The sequence below is a fragment of the Pteropus vampyrus genome, unplaced genomic scaffold (genome assembly GCF_000151845.1).
Source record: "Pteropus vampyrus isolate Shadow unplaced genomic scaffold, Pvam_2.0 Scaffold92, whole genome shotgun sequence".
Lineage (NCBI taxonomy): Eukaryota > Metazoa > Chordata > Mammalia > Chiroptera > Pteropodidae > Pteropus > Pteropus vampyrus.
Genome location: NW_011888873.1, coordinates 2,974,327 through 3,000,575, shown reverse-complemented (window position 1 = coordinate 3,000,575; position 26,249 = coordinate 2,974,327). Strand labels below are relative to the sequence as shown.

The following is a 26,249-nucleotide window of genomic DNA, read 5'->3' as shown; positions in this document are numbered from 1 at the left end:
TATGATTCTTGAAAACAGTTTGGTTTAAAGTAACTTTAGTATTTTAATGTTTTTTTTAAAAACAGATTAGAAAATGCCTTTTATGAACATGCACAAACTTATTACTATAATGAGATCAGACGAGTGAAATCTCATAAAGAATTTTTGAATAAAACAACACACCAGGTATGTGTTTTTTTCCTAAAGAAGGAAATTATGGGCGCATTCTAGAGCAAATTAATCATCTCTGATTATTTTTGGTGATATATTAAGTATCTTTAATACTTTGATTTTTTAAAATGGCTTCAGTACTTTTAAAATTTTTTTAAAGCATTTCAAAATGGATTACTTTTTGTTCCTTTTGCCCTTAAAGTTCTTAAAGATGACTTTTATAGTTTTCTTAGCTGTACTTATTTATTGGAATAGTAATTCTTGAGCTTTAATTTTGAATATTTTCTTTCATGTTCTTATGTCTCTTCATAAACACTATACTTTTTACATTAAGAGAATATGTGTAAGAATGATTTTTTTTCTGTTGTTTTTCAGCTTTTATTTGTTAGACATCAGTTCAAAATAGCTTTCTTCAGTGAGTTGAAGCAAGATACACAAAATGCTCTGAAGTAAGTTTTAATAGTTGTCAAACTAAATTTTTCTTACCTTTATGTCAACCATATATTATTGGCAATTTCTGAATCTCCACCAAACTTTAATTTTAAAATGTTTATGTTGGTTTAGATTCAGGTATGTAGTATTTGGTTGTCTAGAAATGAATAGAATATATTTTGGGATTTAAAAAAAATTCCATTTTCAGAAGTAAATTTCATGGTGTTATAAGGCTTGCTGGTCTCCTTTAATTAAATTTCATGATCTAAAGGCATGTAATATTAAAAATTTTGCTATTGACTATTATTTGTATATTCAGTAAAATTCTTGTGTTGACTAGTTTATGAAATTAAATATATATTACACATTATCTAAATCAGACTATGAATTTGTTAAGGTATATAGTATATTTATTTTATTCAACCGATTTTATTTTATTTTAATTTTTTGGTCTTTATTGAAATAAAATAGACAATTAGTTGCTTGTATTTACATTGTATAATTTGGTGAGTTTTTTTCCCCTTACAGTTGGCATACAATAATATACCAGTTTCAGTTGTATAGCATAGTGATCAGAGGTACTAAATCTAGTACCCCTCATCTGCCTTACATATTTATTACAACATTATTGACCATCTTCCCCATGCTACACTGTACATCTCCATGTCTATTCTGCAGCTATCCATTTGTACCTTTTAATCCCTTTGCCTTTTTTTTTGCGTTCCCCCAACCCCTCTCCCATCTAGTAGCCTTCTAAATATTCTCTGTATCTATGAGTTTATTTCTGCTTTTGTTGTTGTTGTTGATTTTGTTCTTTAGATTCCACATGTACACAAAATCATGTGATATTTGTCTTTCTCTATCCGACTCATTTCATTCAGCGCAATATCTTCTAGGTCCATCAAGGCAATGTCTTTTTCCATCCCCTTTCCTTTTAGTCTGTGTGTCTTTTAATCTGAAGTGAGTCTCATACAGGCAGCATATGTAGAGATCTTGTTTTCTTATCCATTCAGCCACTCTATCTTTTGGTTGGAGTTCTTTTTTCCATTTGAGGTACTTGTAGATAGGAATGTAGTTATTACCATTCTTTACTCCTGTTTTCAATACATGTTTCTTCTTAAAAAAGTCTCTCTAACATTTCCTGAAATACTGGCTTGGTGATGGTAAATTCTTTTAGCTTATTTTTGTCTGGGAAGCTCTTTATCTGTTCTTCAACTCTAAACAATAGCTTTGCTGGATAAAGTATAGTTGGTTGTAGATGCTGGGTCTTCATCATGTCGAATATTTTGTGCCAAGCCCTTCTGTCCTGCATAGTTTCTTTTGAGAAATCAGCTGCCAGTCTTATGGGTGCTCCCTTGTAGATAAATATCTGCTTTTCTCTTTCTACTTTTAAGATTCTCTCTTTGCATTTAACCTTTGGAATTTTAATTATGTTTCTTGGTGTGAGCCTCTTTGGGTTCCTGGTTTTGGGGATTCTCTGAGCTTTCTGTATGTCTATTTCCTTTACTAGCTTAGGGAAGTTTTCTATCATTATTTCTTTAAATATATATTCAACATCTTGTTCTCCTTCTTCAGATACCCCCATGACGTGGAGATTTTTACCTTTAATAGTGTCCCATAGGCTCCTTAAATCATTATTGTCTTGGCTGCTTCTTTCTTGCCATTTTGATTGTCTTTGTCTTTTCCATCCTTTATATAGGTCATTTGATCCTCTTTTTTATTCATTTTGTTTATTCCTTTATTCATTTAATATACTTTCATTTCAGATAATGTGTTCTTCATTTCAGACTGGTTCTCTTTTATAATTTCCATTTTTATGTTTTTTATCTCTTTGTTGAAATTCTCACTGAATTCATCTACACTTCCCATAAGTTTATTGAGCATCTTTGTAACCAGTGTTTTGAACTCTGCATCTGTTAGATTACTTGACTCCATTATTCCTGGATGTCTGTTCTGTTCTCTCTTATGGTTTCTGCTTCTTTGTTTTCCCATTTTGGCTATCTTTCCATGTCTGTTTCTATGTGCTAAGCAAAGCTCCTAAATCTCTCGATCTTATTAGTGTAGATTTGTGTAGTAGGTTTCCAGTGGCACAGTCCTGAGGGGGGTTCAGCTGCAGGCCAGATTTAGCCCAAGCCTGTGTCCCTCCGGAGCCCTGTTAAGATTCAGCAAGGATACCACAGATGCTGTGTTTATAGTTGCCTCAAAAGGCCACACCAGAAACCGAGGCCAGCTGCCTCCAGTGTGAGTCTAGGCGCTGCTCAAGAAGGAGCACCTGACTCGTTGATGATACACTTAGATGTGGGTTGGGTGGGGCTGTGAGTTGGGGGAGGCAGGGTTTCAGGGAATCCGTTGGGCAGAGCAACCTCTGTTATCCAGTTTGATGAGGTCTGGGCTATGGCAGTGCTGAGTCTGTGCACTGGGAGTGGGAAGGGCTCAACATGAACAATGGATACTTCTGGCACTTCTGTATAGAGTGAACAGTTTTCTTTGCAGAAGACTGTTGAGATTTCCTCATTACCTACCACGTTCAGGGAAGGCCTCCTCCTACCAGGCTCTCCTTTCTCACACATGTTCTCCTTCAGCACCAGCGAGTGGTCCTAAGGACAGTTCCCCTCTCCAGCCTGTGCCGGAGGCCAGAGATGCTTGGGTATAAAAGCTGTTGATGTGTGCTGTCTTGATAGCACCTTTTGGCTCGTGTTTCTATTTGTTTGAGCTCATGATGATGCTTTTAAGAAATGTTTATCTTTTTAACAGAATGCTAATTTTTAAATTTAATTCTGGACAACTGTTCACTTTATTTTGTATTTCAACTTATTGTCCGTTATTGACAGATGTTAATGACAGCACAGTGTGCACCTGATGGTACTATTTTTAGTGAAAAGTCATAGAATCCTCTCACACATTATTAATCAACATACTATTTTTCAGGAAATCAGAGATTAATACATATATGTTATTGAGCTTTTGAGTGCTAAGAAATGTTGAGTCAATATTATCTCTTATTTCTAATAATATTGTTTTTAGGAATCTTTTCTTAATATTTATAATTAACCACCTTTCCATGTTTATATTAGGAATTATAGGACCGCCTATAATCTTGTACATGAATTGAGAGCCCATGAAACTAATATTCTGGAAATTAAGACTATGGCAGGATTTATAAACTACAAGGTAATAGTTCTACATTCAAATAAAAATTTATTTTTAAGTATCAGATTATTTTTAAAAGAAAAATTGAAGATCGAAATTAGTTACTTGCTCTGAAAAGTATTTAATTATGCTCTCTTCTTTTATGTTCTTTATCTCAAAGATGCCTGATTCTTAGCAGACTGGTTGTAATGCTTGGTTTTGAGTTTATGGGTCTCATAGTTCTCACTTCTTTAGGAGGGTCTTTTGTGTGAGTGGGAGCAGGAATAAGTGAAAAGAAAGCCACCTATATCATTGAATTTTAAAAGGTGCAACATATTAGAACTATGTAAGACTTCCTTGGTTTAATGGCATAGCCATAGGAAAGACGCATGTATTCACCTTTGAGGAAACTTTTATATGTGTTATTTATGCATTTTAGGATTGGATATGGTAGAAATAGATGCTCCCAGAAGGCAAGGGAGAGCCGTTTGTTTTGCTTTTAATCTTTCCATACTCATCGTTTAAAGATGGTTGAAACTGAAAGCAAATGGACCCTTTAATTTATTATTTCTGTAAGTGTAAATTGGTCCAGTTTTTACAGAGAATATTTTTGGAGTGACCATACAAATTTAAAATGGATATTCCCTTTTACCCAGCAATTTCATTTCACATGTGTTAAGACTTGAAAATTACATATATGAGGATATTTATTGCATATTGTAATAGGAAAAGATTAGAAACAACCCAGCAATAAGCAACTGGTTAATATAAATTGTAACTCCAAACAATAGAATGTATTATACGACTAGTAAGAATGAGGTAACTCTACATACTGATATGATATGAGGTCCAGGATATATTGTTAGGTGAGAAAAGTAAGGCACAAAGCAGCCTATTTAGTGAGATGCTATTTGTATAAAAATAATACTTTACATATAAATGCACATACACACTTGTGCATAGAATATATCATGAAACATGCTGGTTACTTTTGGAAAGGGAAATTGGATGGCTGAGGGACAGAGATAGATGTGAGGCTTAACTTTTCATGAATGCCTTTGTATCTAAAAAATAAAATTAAAACTAGTAATAAGCATATGGAAATAAATTTAAGCTTTGTTTCTTCTGTTTTTCCTTTTACCCTACATATACATATATTATTACTGCTATGAAATAGCATCCCTGATCAACAGTTTTAAGAATTTTTGTAATCCTTGTTTTATATGGAGGTTACTGTGCTCTGATTGTGCTACAGAAAATCTTTGGCTTTCTGACTGTTCTAAAACTGAAAATTAATCTGTCCTTTCTCAGTTTCCTTTTGGAGATATTTTTTATTTGCCCATATTTTATGCTCTTCATTGGGTACATATATTTATTCTATACTTTTAAAAGGCTTTTCTAAGGTATAGAATAGGTTCAGTACAAATACTGAATAATTTATTTCATTTATCAAAGGGGCATAACCTTTGATTTTAGCATAACCAGTCTGATAGAGAAAATCAGTTCTATCGCAAAGAACTTCAGAGGTGGAAACTTTATAGTCTTTAAAGTTAGTCTCAAATTTTACACATTTTTAAATGAATATGGCTTTTGACTGATTTTTTTATTTTGGGGTTCATTTTACATTTTGCAGATCTGTAGGCTGTGTTTTCAGCACAACACGCCATTGGATGCAATTGCTCAGTTCAGAAAACACATCGACTTGTGTAAGAAAAAAATCGGAAGTGCAGAGTTGTCTTTTGAGCATGCTGCATGGATGTCTAAACAGTATGTTTTAAATTGTACTTTCAGAATGTTTAAAAAAAAATACTTGGGATTTGAAGGGATGGAATTAGCATGGACTTTGGTTCTAAAGTGAACTAAGATTTTTGTCAGTAAGTAGATTTTTAATGATCTAGACTTCAGCATATTTCCAGTAATAGATATTGATTCATACAGTTCCTTAATGGAAATCACTTAATTCATGGTACCATCTCTTTCATTCAACATCTATTGAGTTTCTACCATGTGTCTAGGTACTGAGAATGTAGCAGTGAACAGAACAAAATCCCTGTTGACATGAAACTTGCTGTTTGAGACTGCTGCTTAAAAATTGCTAAAATGAAATTATTCCCAGAAACAGGGATGTATTTATTTGAGTGGTAGGAACTACTAGTTTGATGGTATATTTATAAAGACTTGCTAGCACAGAAGAGCTGACTTAAATACAGAATTTATCTATAACCTACAATTAATATTTATTAGTATTTACGCAAGAAATCCCACCAATTTATAGTTCATCAATAGCAGTCTTTAAATACGATCTGCTAAGGTTATGGTTCCAGGATGAATAATTATAGAAGTAAGCCTTTTCTTTCCTTTTTCATTTTTTTTATTTCTTGATTTTTTTTTTCTTTAAGATTCCAGGCCTTTGGAGATTTGTTTGATGAAGCTATTAAGTTAGGGTTGACAGCTATTCAAACTCAGAATCCTGGTTTCTATTACCAGCAGGCAGCCTACTATGCCCAGGAACGGAAACAGCTCGCAAAAACCCTCTGTAGCCATGAAGTAAGTTACCGACTCCTGTGTTATCTGGCATTTAGGAAATGGATTCATCTTCTCTTGAAAGAAGATAAGGGTGATTGGTGATGGTAATTTTTTCCAAGCCTTTGAGTATAATCCATTTTTCTCTTTTATATTTTCAGAAATTTATGAAAAAATAATTATGATTATTTTCAGGTTTAGCCTGATTACTCCATTTTCACCTGTAAATTAAACAGAAGTTTTTTTTTGAAGAACTGATTTGTGATTGTCAATAAGTTAGTGATTTAAAGAAGAGAAAATTACTTTAAAATAGAAGCCACAGTCTAATCCATGTCACACTGTAAATCCAGTGTTTTTGTTTCTGTGGTCATGTCTGTAGGAGTTTGAAGGACCCTGAAGGCATGTGCTTTACTTTGATCCACCGGAGAGGACAACTTTGGACTTAGTTCTCTTCCTGGGATTTTCCTCTATGGAAAACTCTTAAGAATCTGTTTGAGGCATAATGTTAATTGCATAGTTTCTTAAGCTTGACATTTCATATTGCCTTTCTCTTCGATAATTATATTTAGATAAGTTTCCCTGTAAGTACCTTTAAAATAGGAACATGACGTGTACATACGTAAATACTTTTATATTCATATAGTTATATCACTGTATTTTCATTTTGCAGTTTTCTTCTCTGAATATAGGTGACTATTATCAAAAGTACTACTTAAAAAAATATTCCAAAAGTAGTTTGCATATCAGTACTTCAAATGGATTTTACCCCATTAAATTATGATATAACTAGACTATTTTCTACCATGTTATTTGTATGTAACATCACCGCATGTTTTATATTTTAAAAGTTTCGCATATTGTAATTTGAACTTAATATTTTAAAAGGTGATTAAAACTAGATTTTATAAGGATATGAGGAAATGGGCATTAACAAATATCCCTGGCTGGCATGTAAAAAAATATTTTTGTCAAATAATAATGTGAGAAGCCTCAAAATTATGCATGTCTTTTGACCCAGAATTTCATTTTCTGGAAGCCTAGTGCAGGTAAGAGATTCTAAAAGACAGGTACTAGGATTTATTTATAAAGTTGTTCTGACAGATTTAGTAATTATAATATAAAAAGTAAACAAGATAAACAGCTATGAGGAGTTTGTTAAAATGTGGTATAGCAGGAAACTGAAAATAATGTTTTAGAATATTTAATGGTATGGTAAAATGTATAGAATATATATAAATGAAAAAAAGCGGGGTGAAAAATTATTCCAATTGATAATAAATGGTTGCCTAGAAAATCTGGAAGAATAATGTATACATTGTTAACAATGGTAATAGGTTTATAAGTAATTTAAACTTCTGGTCTTTTTATCTTTGGATTTTTTCTGCAGTTTTCGACAATGTACTTGTATTACATTTTGGTTTCAGAAGGGAAAAGTTATAAAAAATTAAAGCAGTGTAAATTTGTAAATTCTGGTGTTAAAAGTACCCCTCCCCCACCAATACCAATACTAGTTAAATGCTAGTGATAAACAAGGAAAATAGTTTTTCTTTTTAAGCTCTTTATAACATTATTTTCATTTGCACAGAAGTACTTATACATATAGAATAAGCATCAAGCATTTATGATATATTTGTACTGGTTTAGTTTAACAAAGGTAAAAAATTGTAAAAAAGTTAGTTACAGTAAGTCCTCACTTAGCATTGTCAAGAGATTCTGAGACTTGAAGCTAATTGATATAGATAAGAATTAAGTTCCTACAGCATCTGATCAGTGTTATAAGGAAATGATATTGAGTGGAATGATGTTATTCGAGGACTTGCTGTACTGTGAAATCGTTTATCAGAATCAGGTTGATTTATTCAATTTAATTTTCATGAGGCAACCTAAATATTAAATGAAACATTTTTAGTTTTTGTGAAAATTTATGTTAAAATATTCACAATTTTGATATTTGAATGTGTTTAGTATTTGTATTAATGAAAACTATTCTATCAAAGACAGAGAGAGTTGATTTGTGATAAGTTACGTAAACTCTTATTTAGGATTGTGTTTTAATTTACAGGCTTCTGTAACGTATCCCAATCCTGATCCCCTAGAAACACAAACAGGCGTTCTTGACTTTTATGGACAAAGATCATGGCGACAAGGAATACTAAGTAAATAACTTTTCCCTCCTTCTGTTTCTCTCAACCTCAAAAGGCAAAGATTGCTGTCATAATTTTTCCATTGCCTGCATTAGGCATAACAAATTACGTTAAGGTAAAAATGTATGCTTTTAAAACATTTTTTGAGAGATTTTCAGTACTTTAGTTTTTAGGAGGTTTTGTTTGTATCACTACATCTCAGAATAACATAATCAAAGATGTGGGTATGATTAAAACATTTGGACATCTGTTGTCTTAAACAATACAATTAATAAGCCACCCTGATCTGTTTAAATATTTTAATTCCAGTTAACTTTAATGATTTGACATTTTAAAACAGCATTAACTTTATCATCTTAAAAATAATTTCTCTGCATCATTTTTGTGTTTTATACATAATTTAATTTGAGCAGTTTCTGTGGCAATTGAACCTAAGTGTTAAGAAAGTTTTTACTTTAATCTCCAGGAAGTTTCTTCTATGTAGAGAGTGATACGTAGAGTGGTATTCTTCAGGTGGTTGATTCTACCTGGCAAAAGAATATTGAGCTCAGTGATGATCTGTTCAGAACAGAGATCACAGAGCAGTTTCCATGCTAATGAAGCTGTCATTTAGAATCTTTAAAATTCTAGAATGGTTAAGAATTTTAAATACATTATATTGAAGTAAAGGATTCAAGGAGTGTACACACCCTGTGTTCATGTGGATTTATATTAAATGAGCTATCTAAAATGGGTTGCGTCTTATCTTATACAGGTTTTGATCTTTCTGATCCTGAAAAAGAAAAGGTGGGAATTCTTGCCATTCAGCTGAAGGAGAGAAGTGTTGTTCACTCTGTAAGTTCTTTTTTTTCCATATAAATAATTTTTACAGTATTCAAGGAAAATATGAAAGTATTTTTATTGGAATGTTTTATACTTTATCTTTTCTAACAGGAAGTAATAATAACTCTTCTGAGCAATGCTGTTGCACAATTTAAGAAGTATAAGTGTCCAAGAATGAAAAGTCATCTAAGTATGTATCCATACTAAGCTACAATTTCATGCAACTTTGAATAATATTTAATTATGTACATAAAATATTTTTTCCTTTATAGTGGTTCAGATGGGAGAGGAATATTATTATGCAAAGGATTATACCAAAGCTTTGAAGTGAGTCTTATTCACTATTTATTTTTAGAAGTATTCTGATTAATAGCAGAATTAGAGCAAAAATTTGTATTGGAGGATTTGTTATTTCCCTCTGTATTTCTACTTCTATTAAACTTCATTTCTGTGATTTTCTTCAAGTACTGTCTGTTGCTACAATCGTTTTCAAGCTAATTGTGGATTAGCCAAATGTGAAAATACCTGTTAAACTATTTTAGTAAGATTTTTCTGAAGTTTATATAAAAAATGAGTAAAGCACTTCCTGAACTCTTCAAACTCTTTCTTGTGAAGCGGTTTCAGTCTGTCATATATTCTGTGTTCTAGGTTGCTGGATTATGTGATGTGCGATTATCGCAGTGAAGGATGGTGGACTCTACTCACGTCTGTATTGACTACAGCTCTGAAGTGTTCCTACCTCATGGCCCAGTTAAAAGATTATATTACTTATTCCCTAGAACTCCTTGGAAGAGGTAACTTGATGTTGTTTCAGTAAAATTCTGAATCTTTACAATTTAGCACTCTAAGCAATGTTATTCTTAACATTGGAAGAATAATTTAGTCTCATATTTGGTAGTGCTTTTACTGTGTGCAAGTCTCTTTGCGAATTGAGAGCCTCATCGTTAAGAACAAAATTCTTCTGTCTTTTAAAAATATGGCATAAAGTAATTTTTCAAGTAGAATTCAATGCAAGTATATATAAAGGGTATATAACTTTTAGAAAGTTGTGCCATCTGTCAGTTTTGTGGATTTGGGCTTAGCCATCTTAGAAGACATATTTATTTTATAATATTTTAATACCTTAAGGGGGGGTAGTGGACTTACTTGCCTGCCTTACAGTCATAATTTTTTCCTTCTTCATATTAGCTTCAACTCTGAAAGATGACCAGAAATCACGGATAGAAAAGAACCTCATAAACGTTTTAATGGTAGGTGAGAATTTCATTATATAAAATATGTCACAGGGGTATGTGTACCTAGATCTGTATATCTTTCTATGTATGTATTTTTTATAACTAGCTGAATGAATGTTTAACTCTGTTGGTGCAGAATGAAAGTCCTGATCCTGAACCTGACTGTGATATCTTAGCTGTGAAAACTGCTCAGAAGCTGTGGGCGGACCGGATTTCTCTGGCCGGCAGCAATGTTTTCACAATAGGAGTACAGGATTTTGTGCCATTTGGTGGGTAGCCAACATCTATGGTATTATTTCAGGGGAATCATCCTTATTTCTACAAAATGAACAGATGCAGAAAAAGGGTTATGCTTTAACGTCTGGGCAGGTATTTTGAAATAAGTTTAACAAAATGGTTCTTTTTCCTTTAAAATTTCGTCTGTTGTATTTATATTTTAGGAGCAACTATGATTTTAAAATTAAAGATGATTTTGGAGCTAAAATTTATTTAAGTTTGGTTTGTTTTTAAAAAGTGAGCTATTTTTATGTCCGTTGAAATGCTTCATGTGCAGAAGTCAGTAAGACTGTCTAGTGTAAATGTGTCCTTTCCGCAGAGTTAATGTGGATCAGAGAATAGTGTTTGCGGGTCTAAGAGTCAGTGGTAGTATGTGACTCAGCCCTTTTTGTTATATTTCCAGTACAATGCAAGGCCAAGTTTCACGCCCCAAGTTTTCATGTTGATGTTCCTGTGCAGTTTGATATCTATCTGAAGCCTGATTGTCCACATCCCATTAGGTTTTCTAAGCTCTGCGTCAGCTTTAATAATCAGGTAATGGTATCCTTAATGTGTTTTTACCATGGGTGTACCTTTTTGTAGCTTATGTTAAATTAGAAAAAACAAGCTTGGTAAATTTCAGGTCTTAATGATTTCATAGTAACAAATTAAAAATTAATGTATTTCTAGTTCTCAACTTCTATATCAGCAATTCAAGTTTTACACTTCCCCACTCTAATTTTTGTTTTTGTTCCATGCTTATGTAATCTAAGAACTTTGTCCATTTTTTGTAATATATAACTTGAATTTCAAATAACATATGTTTAGAAGAAATATAATTTTCAAAATCATTTGTTTTACAATTTAGCATTTATTAGATTTTTTGTTATAAAACTATTGTATATTTGATGTTAAAGAGAAATGAAGTGGAATAGATATAAAATGAAAAGTAAATGTATAAATGTACACTCTTCCATTTCCATTCCCCAGCGCTCATCACTATTAACTTCTTGAATAGTTTAGACATTTTCTGTGCACGCACAACTTTTTTTTCCTTCAGAATTGGGATCATACTATATTTCCCACATTTGGACATTTGCATAGTGTGATAGTCAAGTATTAGGTTACATTCTAACTTTCAGCTATAAGCTCCTTAATAGCTAGTTACCTTCTGGTCACCCAAAAAGTATATTGAGCCTTTAACCAGCAAGGATTTATTGAGAGTTATAATATTCTTAGCATCATGGTGGACCTGTAAAAGTTTAGCTTTAGTGGTGGGAGATAAAGGGATATAGAGACATTTAAAAGTAAGTCTGGATTGCTGAGTATATGTAGAGGATAAAGAATGGGGATAGGATGAATAAAGGACAGGGCCTTTTTTTCCCAAGCCGAAAGCTCTTTCTTTTATTTATTTTAGAATTAATTTTTACAGCTTTATTGAGATGTGACATATAACATTGTATAAGTTTAAAGCACACAACATGATGATTTGATACACATATATTACAAAATGTAATCACCACAGTAAGGTTGGTTAACACATCTATCACCACATATAATTACCTTTTGTGTGTGTGATGAGAACAATAGGATCCACTCTTGTAGCAGCTTTCAAGCATATAACACAGCGTTGTGAATTATAGTCACTATGCTGTTCTTTAGGTCCCCAGAACTTATTTGTCTTATAACTGGAAGTTTGTACCCTTTGACCAACATCTCTTTATTTCTCCCATCCTTTGGCAGCTACCATTCTACGTCTGTTTGTGTGAGTTATAGATTCTACATATAAGTGAGATCATACAGTATTAGGACAGGAGCTTCTGTATATGCTTTGTTTTCTACTTTGATTAGCTTCCTTCCTCTCTTTTCTTCACATATTTCTTCCTCATGTTTTATCCTCTAAAGCCTCACTTCCTCAGCTATACCTCCCCTGACCCACGTGACCAGTTGAACCTAGCCAGGCTTGCACAACCATTCATAGTTCTTGTTACAGCTGTGGTTTCACGTTTGTGTGATTATTTGGTAAATTACTTGTCTTCCTTACTAGAATGTAAGCTCCCTGAGGATAGATAATTATTTTGCTCACTATGAAATATTCTAAATGGAATTAGAGGGTCAATATAAGGACTGTTATTTTACTTATTATATCCTGATATTCCATTTACTTCCCTTTTTAAAAAAACAGCAAACATAGACTACTACAATGCTTTAATGATTTTAAAATTAGATTATATTCTGAATATGTGTATGTATTATTTGAAATTCAAGATATAAATCATAAGAAAACAGCAAGTTCTTAGGTTTTATAAGCATGGAATAGACATGAAAAATAGAGGGAAAGTATGAAACTTAACTATAAGAATTTTCTGTGAAGATAATTCATCTGCTGGGATAATATCTCCTGTTTCTCATATCTGTCAAGGAGGATGAGAAACAGGAGATACTCTAGTGCCACAGAAGCCAAGTAGAAAGAAAGCTCTTAAGAAAAGGAGATGATAGCATTCATTGCAACAAAGAATAGGTCTTTGTTTGTCTCTCCAGGAAAGGGATGTCTAAATGTTTTCAAAATCATCTTGTATGTAGTGAATTGTCTATCTTGTGGCAGCAAAGAGCGGATAAATGCCTCCATTAGGCATAAAAAATATGTCTTTTTATTAATAACCCTTCATAATGCTTCATTTTTAGTGGAGTTAAACTTAGCAAGCTCCAAATCATTTGGTGTTTAATGTTAACAAAACATACAACATTTCGATATTTATAAACTGTGACCCTTGCTAACCTCTTTTTCAGGAATATAACCAGTTCTGTGTAATCCAGGAAGCATCCAAAGCAAGTGAAGTTTTAGAAAATTTGACTCAGGGAAAGATGTGCTTAGTTCCTGGTAAAACAAGAAAGTTTTTATTTAAATTTGTTGCAAAAACTGAAGATGTTGGGAAGAAAATTGAGGTTAGTTATCAAATTTGTTTAAAAGATATTTTGAATAGTAAAAGTATATGTGTTTGTCAGAAAAAATTTTAAACAGTATAGAAGTTTATGAAGTAAATGAAAATCTTCCACTTGGACTTTTCAGGGGAAACCATTCTCATGGTTTGGTAGGTTTCCTTTCATTGAGAATATACTGTATATAGTATTTAGTAGTTGGCTATTTTCACTTAATAGCGTATTAGTCATCAAATCCTGTTAGTACATAAGACCAACTTCATTTTTTAATGGCGACATAATCACTTAAGGAATTTTAAACAAAAAACATATGTAAAATAGCAATTATGTAATGACGTAATTCAGTCTAAAGATTTTTGTCATTTTGATATTTAAACATTGCTGATTATGTATTTTTAAAGAAAAAATGATACACATTTTAAAAAACTCATTTAATGTAGATAATTAAAATGCTATTCAGAAATATATGATGAAAATAATACTTTTATTGAGAATAAACTCTAGAGCCAAACCATGTGGGCTTAAGTTCCAGCTTACTAGCTTGTGGCCCTGGGCAGTTCCTTGACCTCTTTGTGTCTCAGTTTATTCATCTGTAAAATGGGGATAATAATAGTAGCTACCTCTTAGTGTTTCATGAGGATTAAATCAATTAATGTAAATTGCTTGAAATAGTCATTAGTATGTAGTAAGTACTCATTAATTGCATGTTTTCCATGCTTTGAATGAGAATGGTTGGCTAATTATTCTTGGAGCATTTCTAAGATAGAAATATAAGACTCTACTACCAATATTCCTATAACAATTTTTGTGAATCCGTTGATTTGATTATTAACCAATATTCAGAGTTTTTTGCTTATTCATTGAAAAGAAATTCATGATTTTAACTAAATCTCTAATTACATATTTTTTACAAGGTATCTAAGGAAGCCTACTAGATGTAAATCATAATTAATGGTATTTTGAGTACATTTGTTAATGGATTTAGTTGAACATTTATTCAATTAGTAAAGAATTTCATTGCTAATATCATAGATGTCTTTAGGAAAATATGTGGAATTAGGAATTAAGTTATGAATATGTTAATGGTTACCAAAACATTCATTTATTTAACTTAGCAGCCACTAATTAAGCATCTGTTACATCAGGCACATTGCCAGGTGCTATAATCATAACAGTCAGTGTCTTAGCTAGAAAGTTAGGTTATTATCTCTGAAGGTGAAGAATTCCATACCTAGCATACTCTTAGCCACTGCCCAGCTAATAATCAGGATACAATTCTTAACAGCAGGTGTTTGGACTTCTGTCACACCCTGGGTTTCTAGATGAACTCAGTAGACCAGCAATCTACAATGTGATTTGTTGAGAGGAAATGTTGACAAATAAGAATGAGCTGGCATTTCTGATAGACCTCCTTTTTCTAGATTACCTCTGTGGATCTGGTTCTGGGCCAGGAGACGGGAAGATGTGTGATTTTAAATTGGCAGGGAGGAGGAGGAGATGCTGCTTCATCTCAAGAAGCCTTACAGGCCTCCCGTTCTTTCAAAAGACGGCCCAAGCTCCCCAACAATGAGGTTCACTGGGACAGTGTAATCATTCAGGCAAGCACAATGTAAGTCAACCTTGCTAGCCAAATGGGGAAAGGTCATCTTATTTCCTTTAAATACTTTGTTTGAATAGTTTGTTTTTTTAAACAGTTACTTAGCTTTTTTTTTTTTCCCCAAAGGATCATTTCCAGAGTTCCAAACATTTCTGTACATCTGCGACATGACCCTCCTGCCCTGACTAATGAAATGTATTGTTTGGTTGTGACTGTTCAGTCCCATGAAAAGACCCAAATCAGAGACGTGAAGCTCACTGCTGGTTTAAAACCCGGTAAACATTCCTTTCAAAATTTGATCAGTATTAATCCAATATGAATAAGCATAAGTCGTGTTAATTCTAGGAAGTTTAAAATCTGGCTATAATATAGTGCTCTTTATTACAGTATTGATTGTTAGGATTGTGTTTGAATTCTCTGTATTTTAAAACACCAATATTAACACTTTTAGGACAGGATGCCAATTTAACTCAGAAAACTCAGGTGACTCTTCATGGAGCAGAACTGTGCGATGAGTCCTGCCCAGCTTTACTCACTGACATTCCTGTTGGAGACTTACATCCAGGGGAGCAGGTAAATTTGGGCAACAATGACTGAGGAGGAAATCAATTAGCTTGTAGTTTTTAATACATAGTGAGTTCCAGAGCATTTTCACAGCATTCCTGAGACTAAAAAAAAAAATTCATGCACATTTTGTTCACATTTTACATGTTTAAATGTTGCAAGATCTCTTAAGCAGTTTTTATACAAGGAATTTTAGAACAGATGACCCTGATGTAGAGAATTAGTTGCCTGTAAAATAACTAAATAACCCTAAGTTTGTAACATATGTGCAGTAACCTTTCAGTGAACTTTTCAAATCGAACACACAGAATTCTTAGGAAGTTGAGAATAATAATAAAAAAAAGATGGAGTAGTAGTGGTCCCACTCTTACGCTGTGACAGGAAAAGCCTGTAAATGTGTTCAGGAATTTAGCCAGTTAGAACTTTAAAAGGTGAGTACATTACCCTAGAATGAATATGTATATCAAGAGGAAATCTCTGTAATGTAATTAAATTAAAATACTTTAATTTTGTTACAGCTGGAAAAAATGTTATATGTTCGCTGTGGAACCGTGGGTTCAAGAATGTTTCTCGTGTATGTTTCTTACCTGATCAATACGACTATTGAAGAAAAAGAAATTGTTTGCAAATGTCACAAGGTATTTTTTTTAGTTACTTCAAGAAGCATCATATGTGGAATATTCCTTATTATATTATTTTAGTTTACCTATGAAATAGGCAGTTAGGTGCTTATAGTCTATTATAAATTTTAATTAAACATCCGTTGATTTAAAAATATCATATTTATTATGAACAAGGTAATAAGGTATTCATTGCTCAAACATCAGAAACGTGGCCTACATGGCTTTTCATATAGAGAATCAACAAGTTTGAGATCTATAAAGTCTTGAGACTCTAAACTTCTGCTGGTTTATAAAATCACGCATTAGATAAAACCTGTAAGTTGGCTTACATGTAGAAGGTTTTGGAAGAACGGAGGCCTCTCTTTATGAAATATTTTTTTCTATTAAAATTGATTCTTATGAAAACCGTTCTTGGTAAGTGCACATAGAAGAGCGTGAAAATAGAAAAGCTATCACAGTCATAGTCACAACAACTCAGACATATGCTGTTAACTCTGATATATTTCTTATTGGTCTCTTTCTCTTTATAGGGATTTGTGGGGGGCGGGAAAGGCATGTTTTTATATAGATTTAACCATGTTATATTTAATGCTTGTCTCCTCTTTTATTAATGTAAAATTATGATATTTAGTATCTTCTTCGTCCTGTCAGCCCTGTTGTCTGTTGTCTTAGCTGTTTCTTAGGAATTGGGTCCTCAGTCCAACAGAGGAGAAGGCCTAGCAATTTGGGGATTTATAGTGTAGTTACTGCAGAGTCTGGACCAAGGCTCGTTTTATTGGTGACAAGGAGGCAAAACTATCTTAAAATTAGTAGTTATTTCCCAAGTGGGAGGGAGGAAGGCATGGAATATACTGTCAAAATTTCACCTAGCCTGGTGTAATAAAAAAAACCCAGGATGGTGAATTAAGAGATAAGGGTGCTAATCACAGGACTGCCTCCTAACTTGGAAGCTCAGTCTAGCCATGTAACTTCTTTGGCCTCAATTTCTTCATCTGCAAAATAATAATGTTAAAGTTCTGCGCAGTTTTAGAGTCCTAACTTTTGGATGTCATTTCTGCTTCTTATAATGAAATGTGTGGTGGGCTTAGACTCTACCTTTTTAAAATCATTGTTTGCTACCTAATAGCTATCCTGGAATCAGGCTAAAACAGTGTGCTGCTGCATCTTTAACAATGTTCTCTTCTCAAGACATGAAATTATTGAGGTATATGTCACTTTTTTTAGAGAAGAGGATGTGTATTCTCTTAGCCAGTCCATTCTTAAGGTGTGCTTTTAAGGGACACTTATTCTGGGATAGAAAAAGATGTTACACAAAAAAGAATTAGTCATATATGTTTAGACAATACTGAGTTAAAAGATATTAATCAGGTATTTTACTTCGGGACATAGCATAGCATTTAATTTGCTAATTCGTATTGAGAATCTTTGCAAATAGTTATAGTGATTATCTTCAAAGTTATTTCACCAAGAAGCTCTGTTCTCATGAAATATCTTATAGGTCCTAGTGTTATTTGGAAGACATTTTTTGGAAATTTAAATGTAAATTCTTTTCCCTGAACTGGATTGAATCTCATTTTTACCTGTACATGAGTGCTTTGCAGGCCATGTGAAAATTAAAAGTTGCCCAAGTGTGAGCTAATCATTGAGTTGCTTCTTTGTTTTTATAGATCTTTTCTGTGCATGGAACCATTGCACACTTTGTTCCTACTGCTGAAATAAAGTCATATATCCTACCAATCATACTTTCTAAAAAGATAGCTTGATGATACTGAAAGAGGAAATAATTTGAAGCATATAATAAAAAACATGATTTAGGCATTTCACTAAGTGCTTTGTGTGTATTATCTCATTTAATTATTGTAACAACCTTGCGAGGATTATGAAACAGAGACTTAAAGAGACCATATAACTTTCCTGAGGTCACATCACTGTGTCCAAGGTCTACACAGCTAGTGAGTATGTATCTGGCCAGGATTAAAATCCAGATCTGTCTGGCATTAGAGCCTGAGTTTTTAACCAACATTACCTTTTTTAAAGGTTTCTCAACTAACAGTGTGTTGTTTGTTTCCAGAGATATAATAACTTTATTGTTTTTTAAGTGGACTCTTGTAGAGAGGAGATGTAGCATGTTGATTGAAAGTATAGGCTCCAGGATCAGATTCAGTTTACTTTCTTCCTTTGTCACTTACTAGCTCTGTGACATCTTCATCTTCAAATGGTGGTAATAATGGCATCTGTTTCCTTGAGTTATGAGCATTACATAATACATGTATGGTGATGATAACAGTGTCATATTACATTATTTTTATTATCATTAGTATCACTTATTTTAGTCATTTTGAGTCAAGATGAGGAAAAGAACTTGGACAGAAGACCCAGATTCTCTGCTTGACACCACTGACTTTGCCAATCACTTAAAATCTTCTTTAACTTTCGGTTCCTCTACTGTAAAATGGTGACAGCGCCTGCCTTGCCCACTTTCAGTAGATACTGAGAAAAATAATGTATAAGAAAGCACTTTGCAGCGTGAGCTGTTGTTATAGCATAAGATAATTAGAAAAAATAGTCTGGTCTCACTACATAGATTTTTACAAATATTATCTAACAGAAAGATCCTAGCTTCTTAATATATAAATTGAGATTATTTATTGGTTATTAACAAATTGTGTTTTGTGTGCCTTCTATTTTTAAAACTTTATTTATTGTTAATATTTAGAAAAGCCATTGAATGTGCCTTTTACATTTTCTTGCAGGATGAAACTGTGACAATAGAAACCGTCTTTCCATTCGATGTTGCAGTTAAATTTGTTTCTACAAAGGTATATCACTGTGAAGTATATTAGAAATCATTTAAGTTACAGAAATTAACAGAAAAAAAATAAATGGATTAATGTAGTTCCTGACAGACCTTTTGTCTTCATTTGTGACAGTTTGAGCACCTTGAAAGGGTCTATGCTGACATCCCCTTTCTGTTGATGACAGACCTGTTAAGTGCCTCACCTTGGGCCCTCACTATTATATCCAGTGAGCTCCAGCTTGCTCCTTCTATGACCCCAGTGGATCAGCTAGAGTCCCAGGTGGAAAAAGGTGAGAATGTGGATCATCACCCTTAATTAGCAGAACACATTTATGTACATGTGTGTGTTTGTGTAGGTTAGCACTATAAGAGTTAGCTTTTTGTTCAGGGAGGGAACTTAAGACTTAGGCTCACAAAAGCAAATATATTTAGAATTAAAGTAGAAGTAGTATCATTTACAATTTGTTTGTGTTTACCTTATTTTAAAAAAACAGCTTTTTGCTACCATAAGGAAGTTACTTTTTGGCAAATGTACTTGAAAATAGAATAATACAGTAGGTCTTCAAATAACATCCTTTCATTTCAATGTTTTGTTATAACACTGATGAATTGCCATAGGGACTTAACTCCTGTTTATATCAATTAGCTTGTGGTAAAATTGGTTTTGTTATATGTCGTTTTGCTTAAAGTGGCAGTTCTCCCTTTTACACATCTCTTAAATCCAGCTTCTCATCTCCATTCTCACTGCCATCCTCATCATTTCCCACCTGGCCTTTAGAAATAGCTTCTTAACTGGTTGCCTCTTTGTTGGTCTCTCCCTTAGTCTATCATTCATATTGCTGCCAGAGTTTCATTCCTCAGAAAACTATTCTGAACTTGTCATTCCTACTTTAAAAACTCCTGAGGCATACAAGACCTTTCCCAGTGAGGCTCAGCTTTTCTAGCTGCTTCTACACCAGTGTCTCTATATCCCTTGTTCTTTTCAAGACTTCAACCAAGCCAAACATTTTACATTCAGCAAACATTGCCCCCATCTGTTTTTGAACATAATATGTCTCTTTTGTCCCAAACTCTCTCCCTCTTCTTTTTCAACCTGGTGAACTCTTGTTGGCTCTTTGGGGTTCAGGTAAGCTTGGACCTTATTATCCTCCTAAGCCGGGCTAAGCACTCTTCTATCTTTTCTGCCATGGTATCTTGTACGCACTACTGTTTACAACACTTGAACTCCATTCTATTATCGTTATTTTGTGTAGACATGGTTCCCGATACACTTGTGCTCCTTTAGTGTCGGCGCTGTGACTTCCTCCTCTTTATATTGCCAGCCTCGTAGTAGTTGGTTAATAAATGTTCATTAAATTAATGAACGATGTCTAGTTTGAGTCTCCTGTTACTAGTTTCCTATTGCTACTGTAACAAAGTACCGCAAAGTTAGTGATATAAAGCAATACAGTTTTATTATCTTAAAGTTCTTGGGGTCAAAAGTCCTAAAATCAAGGTGATGTCAGTGCTCCATTTCTTCTGGGCTCTTGTCTTTGCTTTTACCAGCTTCCAGGGGCCACTTGGATTCCCTGGCTCCTTCCTTTACCTTCAAAACTATCTATGTAGCATCTTCAGATCTCTCTTTCTCTTTGCTTCTATTCTATTGTCGCATCTCCTTCGCAGACTCCCTCTGGCCTCCCTCTGGCCTCCCTCTTGCCTCCCTCTTTACCTTATAACCTTTGTGAGTACATTGGAACCAAATGGATTATCTCCCTATTTTAAAATTCTTATCTTAATCACATCTGTAGAGTTCTTTTTGACATGTAAGGTAACATTCTCAGGTTCTGGGAATTAGAATGTGGATATCTGGGGTGGGGTAGGGGAGAGTGTTGACATTATTCTGTCTGCCTCCTCCAGAACACCAGCACTGATGCACTATAAAATTTGTGTTTGACACATTAAAAATCACAACTTTTCTAGATCTTAATTTTTCCCCAGTGTTAATTGTTAAGAAAGTTTATGATCATTTTGGTTAATTCTTAGAATTAGGGAGGACTTTGGAAGAATTTCATACGAGTGTTCCACATTTTTATAAAAGCTATCTTAAGAGGTTTGAATTTATGAGCTTTTTTATTTATTGGGCTATAGCATTATTTCCTAGTCTTTAAAAATTACTTAAAAGTAGTTAATTAAAGACATACTCAGCTTTTTTCCCTTTCTCTTCTGATATATACCCACAGTCATAACTATTAATTTGCCACAGCCTTCTTCACTGAAAAACCAAAAAAAAACCAATTACTTAACATTTAAGGACTTTGTCGTTAATATAAGTTTTCTCTCGTAGATTCGCTAAAGTTGGCATTAGATGGGCACTTTGGCTGGCTTGCATTTAAAAGAGTGACATTGCAGGCTGTGACATACTGAGGTGTAGGGAAGGGCTTGGCTTAGATGAGTGTTTATCTGGTCATCAGGAGATTTATTATAAAATTGGCAAGAGGAAAGCCTTGTACATGAGGTAAGTAGCCACATTAGGCGATAATGAGGCGATACGTGATGTCTTTCCATTTGAGTGGTATCAGTAACTTATGTTTATTCCGAGAAAGCCAGAGTTTTCTAGAGTGACATTTTGAGTACCTTAAGGGGTACTTAAATTTTTCTGTTTTTGTTTTCCCTATCATGAATCGTTCCCTTTGGAGACATGAAATAATTTTGAGAAATAAAATTAATCACTGGAGGGGTATTATTCTAACTCCAGACTTCTCCCTTTCAATAGTTCCCATAGGAGCATGTCACAGAAGTATAGATGCCTTACCTGTTTTCCTTATAATGGAATATTTATAGATTTGAGGAAAGCATTGAATAGGGACTTTGCGACCTTGAAAAAGTCATTAAACATCTCTGAGCCTTAGTTTCTAAGTCTCTATAAATAATTTGTAATAAGGTATTCTTTTTTTGTTATAGTACTTGCATGTAAAACTCTCCTTTCATAGATGAAATCATTGCATAGGGATCTCTTTCTTGTAGTTGTCTTACAGACTGGAGAGAGTGCCAGTGAATGCTTTTGTCTTCGGTGCCCGTCTGTTGGAAATGTCGAAGGTGGAGTAGCAACTGGGCATTATATTATCTCCTGGAAGAGGTAAAACTATATCAGCCCCATCTTTCCTTCATTGTCCATGCTATTCTAATGCCTTTATTATTTGTCATTGCCATTTAATAGTTGAGAACTTCCGTCAGTCCTGGAGAGCAGACTAGAAGTCACATGCTGTCACTGACCATTTGTCAAAAACACAAAGATTAAAAGGGAAAATAAAACTTTTCATTGGTGTTTATCAAAATTTATGACCTATATACTGATGAAATTTTAGCCAAACTGATTTTGATTATAGGGCCATTAAAAACGTTAAGAGAAACTGCCCTTATTTGCAATCAGTAGGATTGTCTACATAGAAAACCCAAGGGAATCCATAAATTAAAATTATTAGAGTTCCAGCAAGGTTGCTGGATACAATATACAAGATCAATTGGATTTTTTAATGTCAGTAATGAACCTTTTGTACTTTTGAAATAAGTATCATTTATATAACAGCAAAAATTATAAGATACATAGGAATATATCTAACAAGATGCACATTTCTTTTATGGAGAGGATTATAAAACTTTAAAACATTAGAAGAAGACTTAATGGGAAAGATATATAATGGTCTTGGGTAGGATTTGGATGAGGCTTAATATTATAAATTGTTCTAGAGATTCAGTGCAGTTTTTTTTTTCAAAATTTCAACAGCTTGTTGTTGTGGAACTTGAGACTCTTGATTCTAAAATTTATATGGAAAGGCAAAAAGTCACAAATAGTCAAAGTACTCCAGAAGAAGAAGGGTAATTGCCCTTCTAAATTCTAAGACTTCTTGTAAAGCTACAGTAGTCATCACTATGGTATTGGCTCAGGGATATGTAAGTAAACCAGTGGAACAGAAAAAGACTAGAAATAGATCCAATAGAAGTCTGGAGTTATATGTTACTTCTGTAAAATATAATGTCTATATGTGTGGACCTATGGACCTATGGATCAAGTAACATTGTAGATCAGTGGAGAAAGGATGAACTCTTATAATTGGCAATAAACAGTTGGGTATCCACTTGGGAAAAAATTGAGCCTTGGCTATATACTGTATATAAAAATTTCAGATATATTAAAATTCTAATTATAAAATAGTGAATAAGATTTGTTAAAAATGAGAAAGGAAAACATGTAATCTTATTTTAAAAAACTAGTTTTTCTTCTTCTTCTGAATTTTACCATATTGATATTTAATGTATGTACGTATAGGTATTAAAATAGCATTTTGAAGGCACTACTTAATTATTCCATCATGTTACTGTAGTGGTATAAAGACATATATTTCTTAATGATGAGGCATTAGATGCTTCTGCTTGTTGCTTTTGCTCTGTGATAGTTTGCAAGTTGTGTCAGCTGTTCCGCCTCTAGATACAGATTCTTTCTAAGGGCTTTACTTGGCGGTCAGCTGCCAGCCACCTCCATAGTTCCACTCTAACTGGAGTATAGGGAAAAATGTTTGAGTTTCATATTGTTACTCACTTTATCTCAGTAATGTTGGAATGACACTATGTTTATTGATAGTAAAATATTTTTAGTTCTGCGTTCCTGTTGTGTACTTGTAGTTGTAATGGTGCTCGTCCATGAACTATCCTCAGTGTGATAGGTGTTTGCTTCGTAATGTAAATCATTGCACTACTGCCTATGTTGAGAAAGTTTTACTAACAAAACACTGTTAAATGGTATGCTTAGAGTATAGTTGATTTACATTCTGGCACAACTTCTTAACTTCGTCACCCACTGGGACCAAACAGCAGCCTTGGGTTATAACATTGTTAATTGGAAATATTCAAAGCAGAAATGGGGTCTTAAAAGTTCTTTCTTCACAAAACCACTTCTATTAATAAAGTTAGAAAATGCATGATGTATATTTTCTTTGAAATTAGTGGGTGAATATACATGTTCCCTGTTTTTCGATTAACTTCTCACATAAAATGTGAATTTAAAAGGTGTCCTTTTCTGTCATAGGACGTCAGCCATGGAGAACATCCCTGTCATCACTACTGTCATTACTCTGCCACATGTGATTGTAGAAAATATTCCTCTCCACGTGAACGCAGGTAATGGCATTCATATTTTGCTTAATAAGAAAAATTCAGTAAGAATATTTATTTTAGCTTCTAAGATTTTTAAATTTTTTATTATGAAAAATGTCCAACATTTACAAAAGTAGATTATGACCAGTCTTGTTTCATCTGTTCCTCTACACACTCCTCCTGCCCCCATTATTTTGAAGCAAATCCCAGATATAATTTCATCCATAGATATCTCAGTGTGCATCTTTAATATTAGTGGTTATTTTTCTAAACATAATCATAATACCATTATCATGACTTTAAAAATGGGCAATAATTTCTTAATATTATCAAGTTCCAGTGTTGAAATTTCCCTAGTTAACTCTGTTCCATAGTTTATTCTAAGGTCTCTACGTTGCGACTGATGGATGTCTCATATTTTTGAAATCTGTAGGTAGGCAGACTCCCTCTTTTTCACTCCACTGCCACCTATTCCATCACTGCCAGCACCCTCACTATCTTGCTGTTCATTTATTGAAGAAACTGAGTCATATGTCCTGTAGAGCTTCCTACATCCTGGATCTTGCTGGTTATGTTGATTCATTTTAAGTGTTTCTCTATCCCTATAAATTGGTAGTTAGAGCTATAGACTTGGTCAGATTCAAGTTCAAGGTTTTGGCAAGAATACTTCATAAGTTAATGGGTCTTATTTAGCAAGTGTATAGTAACATCATTAGTTTAAATAATCCCATGTCTGTAGAATGAGATTTATTTATAAAAAGAACCCTCTATGAGCTATTTTTTTAAACCCAGGTAATTGTGTCATCTTCCTCTGCAGATCTGCCATCATTTGGACGTGTCAGAGAATCACTACCTGTCAAGTATCACCTACAGAATAAGACTAACTTAGTTCAAGATGTGGAGATTTCTGTGGAGCCCAGTGATGCCTTCATGTTCTCAGGTCTTAAACAGGTACATTTCATATCTCATTGGGTTGCTTATGTAGACGCAAAAGTGTGGCCAGGAAATAGAGAGCTGTACGTTTAGTTTTTACAAATGGACTGATAAGACTGACTGTGGTCCCTACTGTTTTTATAGTAATGAGTTTTTAGTTACTTTTAAAGTTTAAGTACAACCCGCTTTAGATGTGGATTAAAATGAGCAACTCTTTTTACATTGAGATCACACATATAGGTTCTTTCTCTTTATAAAACAAGAGTTCACAAATCTTTGGACCACAAGAGATTTCCCTTCTATTACTAATGAGTTTGTGTGTGCGTGTGTCTGTCTGTCTTTGTCTTTTAATTTGAGGCCTAGAGGCATGACTACCCATATTAAAAGTCGAATTGTCTTTTAAACTACCATAAAAGTTTTCAGAGATTCTGATCTTGTATAGATTTATTTGTCTTTGGTACATTCAGACAGAATTTTGTATCTACACACATAAATTATTCAGGTGTTTTGATCCATTCAAATCAGAAGTAGAAAAGTTCCTCAGATTTTTGAGTGGAACATACAGTGGCAGGCAAAATCAGGTTCCATTGAGAGTACTGTCTTCCACTGTTACAATGGTAACAGAGACACCTCTTAATAGTCAGTAAATACTTATATTGAGGACATACTTAGAGGAACAGATTTGTCATGACATCTAGAAGTACCTCTCCTGACTGATCATTTGTATGTGCGTATTCTAAGTGCTGTGTTTGTTATTAAATGCAAAATAGAATTATACATGAAGTATGCTGTAAGTTCATACACTAATTGAAACTTACATATTAAGTATAATGCTAGCTATAATATGTTGGTACATACATGCATATATTATCTTTGGCGTGTCATGTACCTATATGTACTCATTTGCAAGTGAGTAAGCATTTTTTGAGTGTCCTGATCTTTTTCACATATTAATTAGATAATGTAAAATACCAA

At 33.5% G+C, this 26,249-nt stretch overlaps 1 protein-coding gene across 1 annotated transcript in view; it reads left to right on the top strand.

Moving 5' to 3' along the window:
• The window catches only part of TRAPPC11 (trafficking protein particle complex 11), a 32,143-nt gene extending 6,761 nt beyond the window's left edge, over nt 1-25,382 (top strand). Inside the window, exons 4-26 of the mRNA XM_023532907.1 lie at nt 66-165; nt 526-599; nt 3,657-3,753; nt 5,345-5,478; nt 6,111-6,258; nt 8,297-8,390; nt 9,133-9,212; nt 9,312-9,390; nt 9,473-9,527; nt 9,849-9,994; nt 10,389-10,450; nt 10,572-10,704; nt 11,115-11,245; nt 13,481-13,636; nt 15,052-15,239; nt 15,354-15,502; nt 15,679-15,800; nt 16,310-16,429; nt 19,168-19,233; nt 19,345-19,501; nt 22,215-22,326; nt 24,274-24,365; nt 25,159-25,382. Of these exons, the coding sequence (XP_023388675.1) occupies nt 66-165; nt 526-599; nt 3,657-3,753; nt 5,345-5,478; nt 6,111-6,258; nt 8,297-8,390; nt 9,133-9,212; nt 9,312-9,390; nt 9,473-9,527; nt 9,849-9,994; nt 10,389-10,450; nt 10,572-10,704; nt 11,115-11,245; nt 13,481-13,636; nt 15,052-15,239; nt 15,354-15,502; nt 15,679-15,800; nt 16,310-16,429; nt 19,168-19,233; nt 19,345-19,501; nt 22,215-22,326; nt 24,274-24,365; nt 25,159-25,367 (2,704 nt within the window). The 3' untranslated portion in view covers nt 25,368-25,382. The remainder of the gene's footprint in view (nt 1-65; nt 166-525; nt 600-3,656; nt 3,754-5,344; nt 5,479-6,110; nt 6,259-8,296; nt 8,391-9,132; nt 9,213-9,311; nt 9,391-9,472; nt 9,528-9,848; nt 9,995-10,388; nt 10,451-10,571; nt 10,705-11,114; nt 11,246-13,480; nt 13,637-15,051; nt 15,240-15,353; nt 15,503-15,678; nt 15,801-16,309; nt 16,430-19,167; nt 19,234-19,344; nt 19,502-22,214; nt 22,327-24,273; nt 24,366-25,158) is intronic.
• Nucleotides 25,383-26,249: the final 867 nt, after the last annotated feature.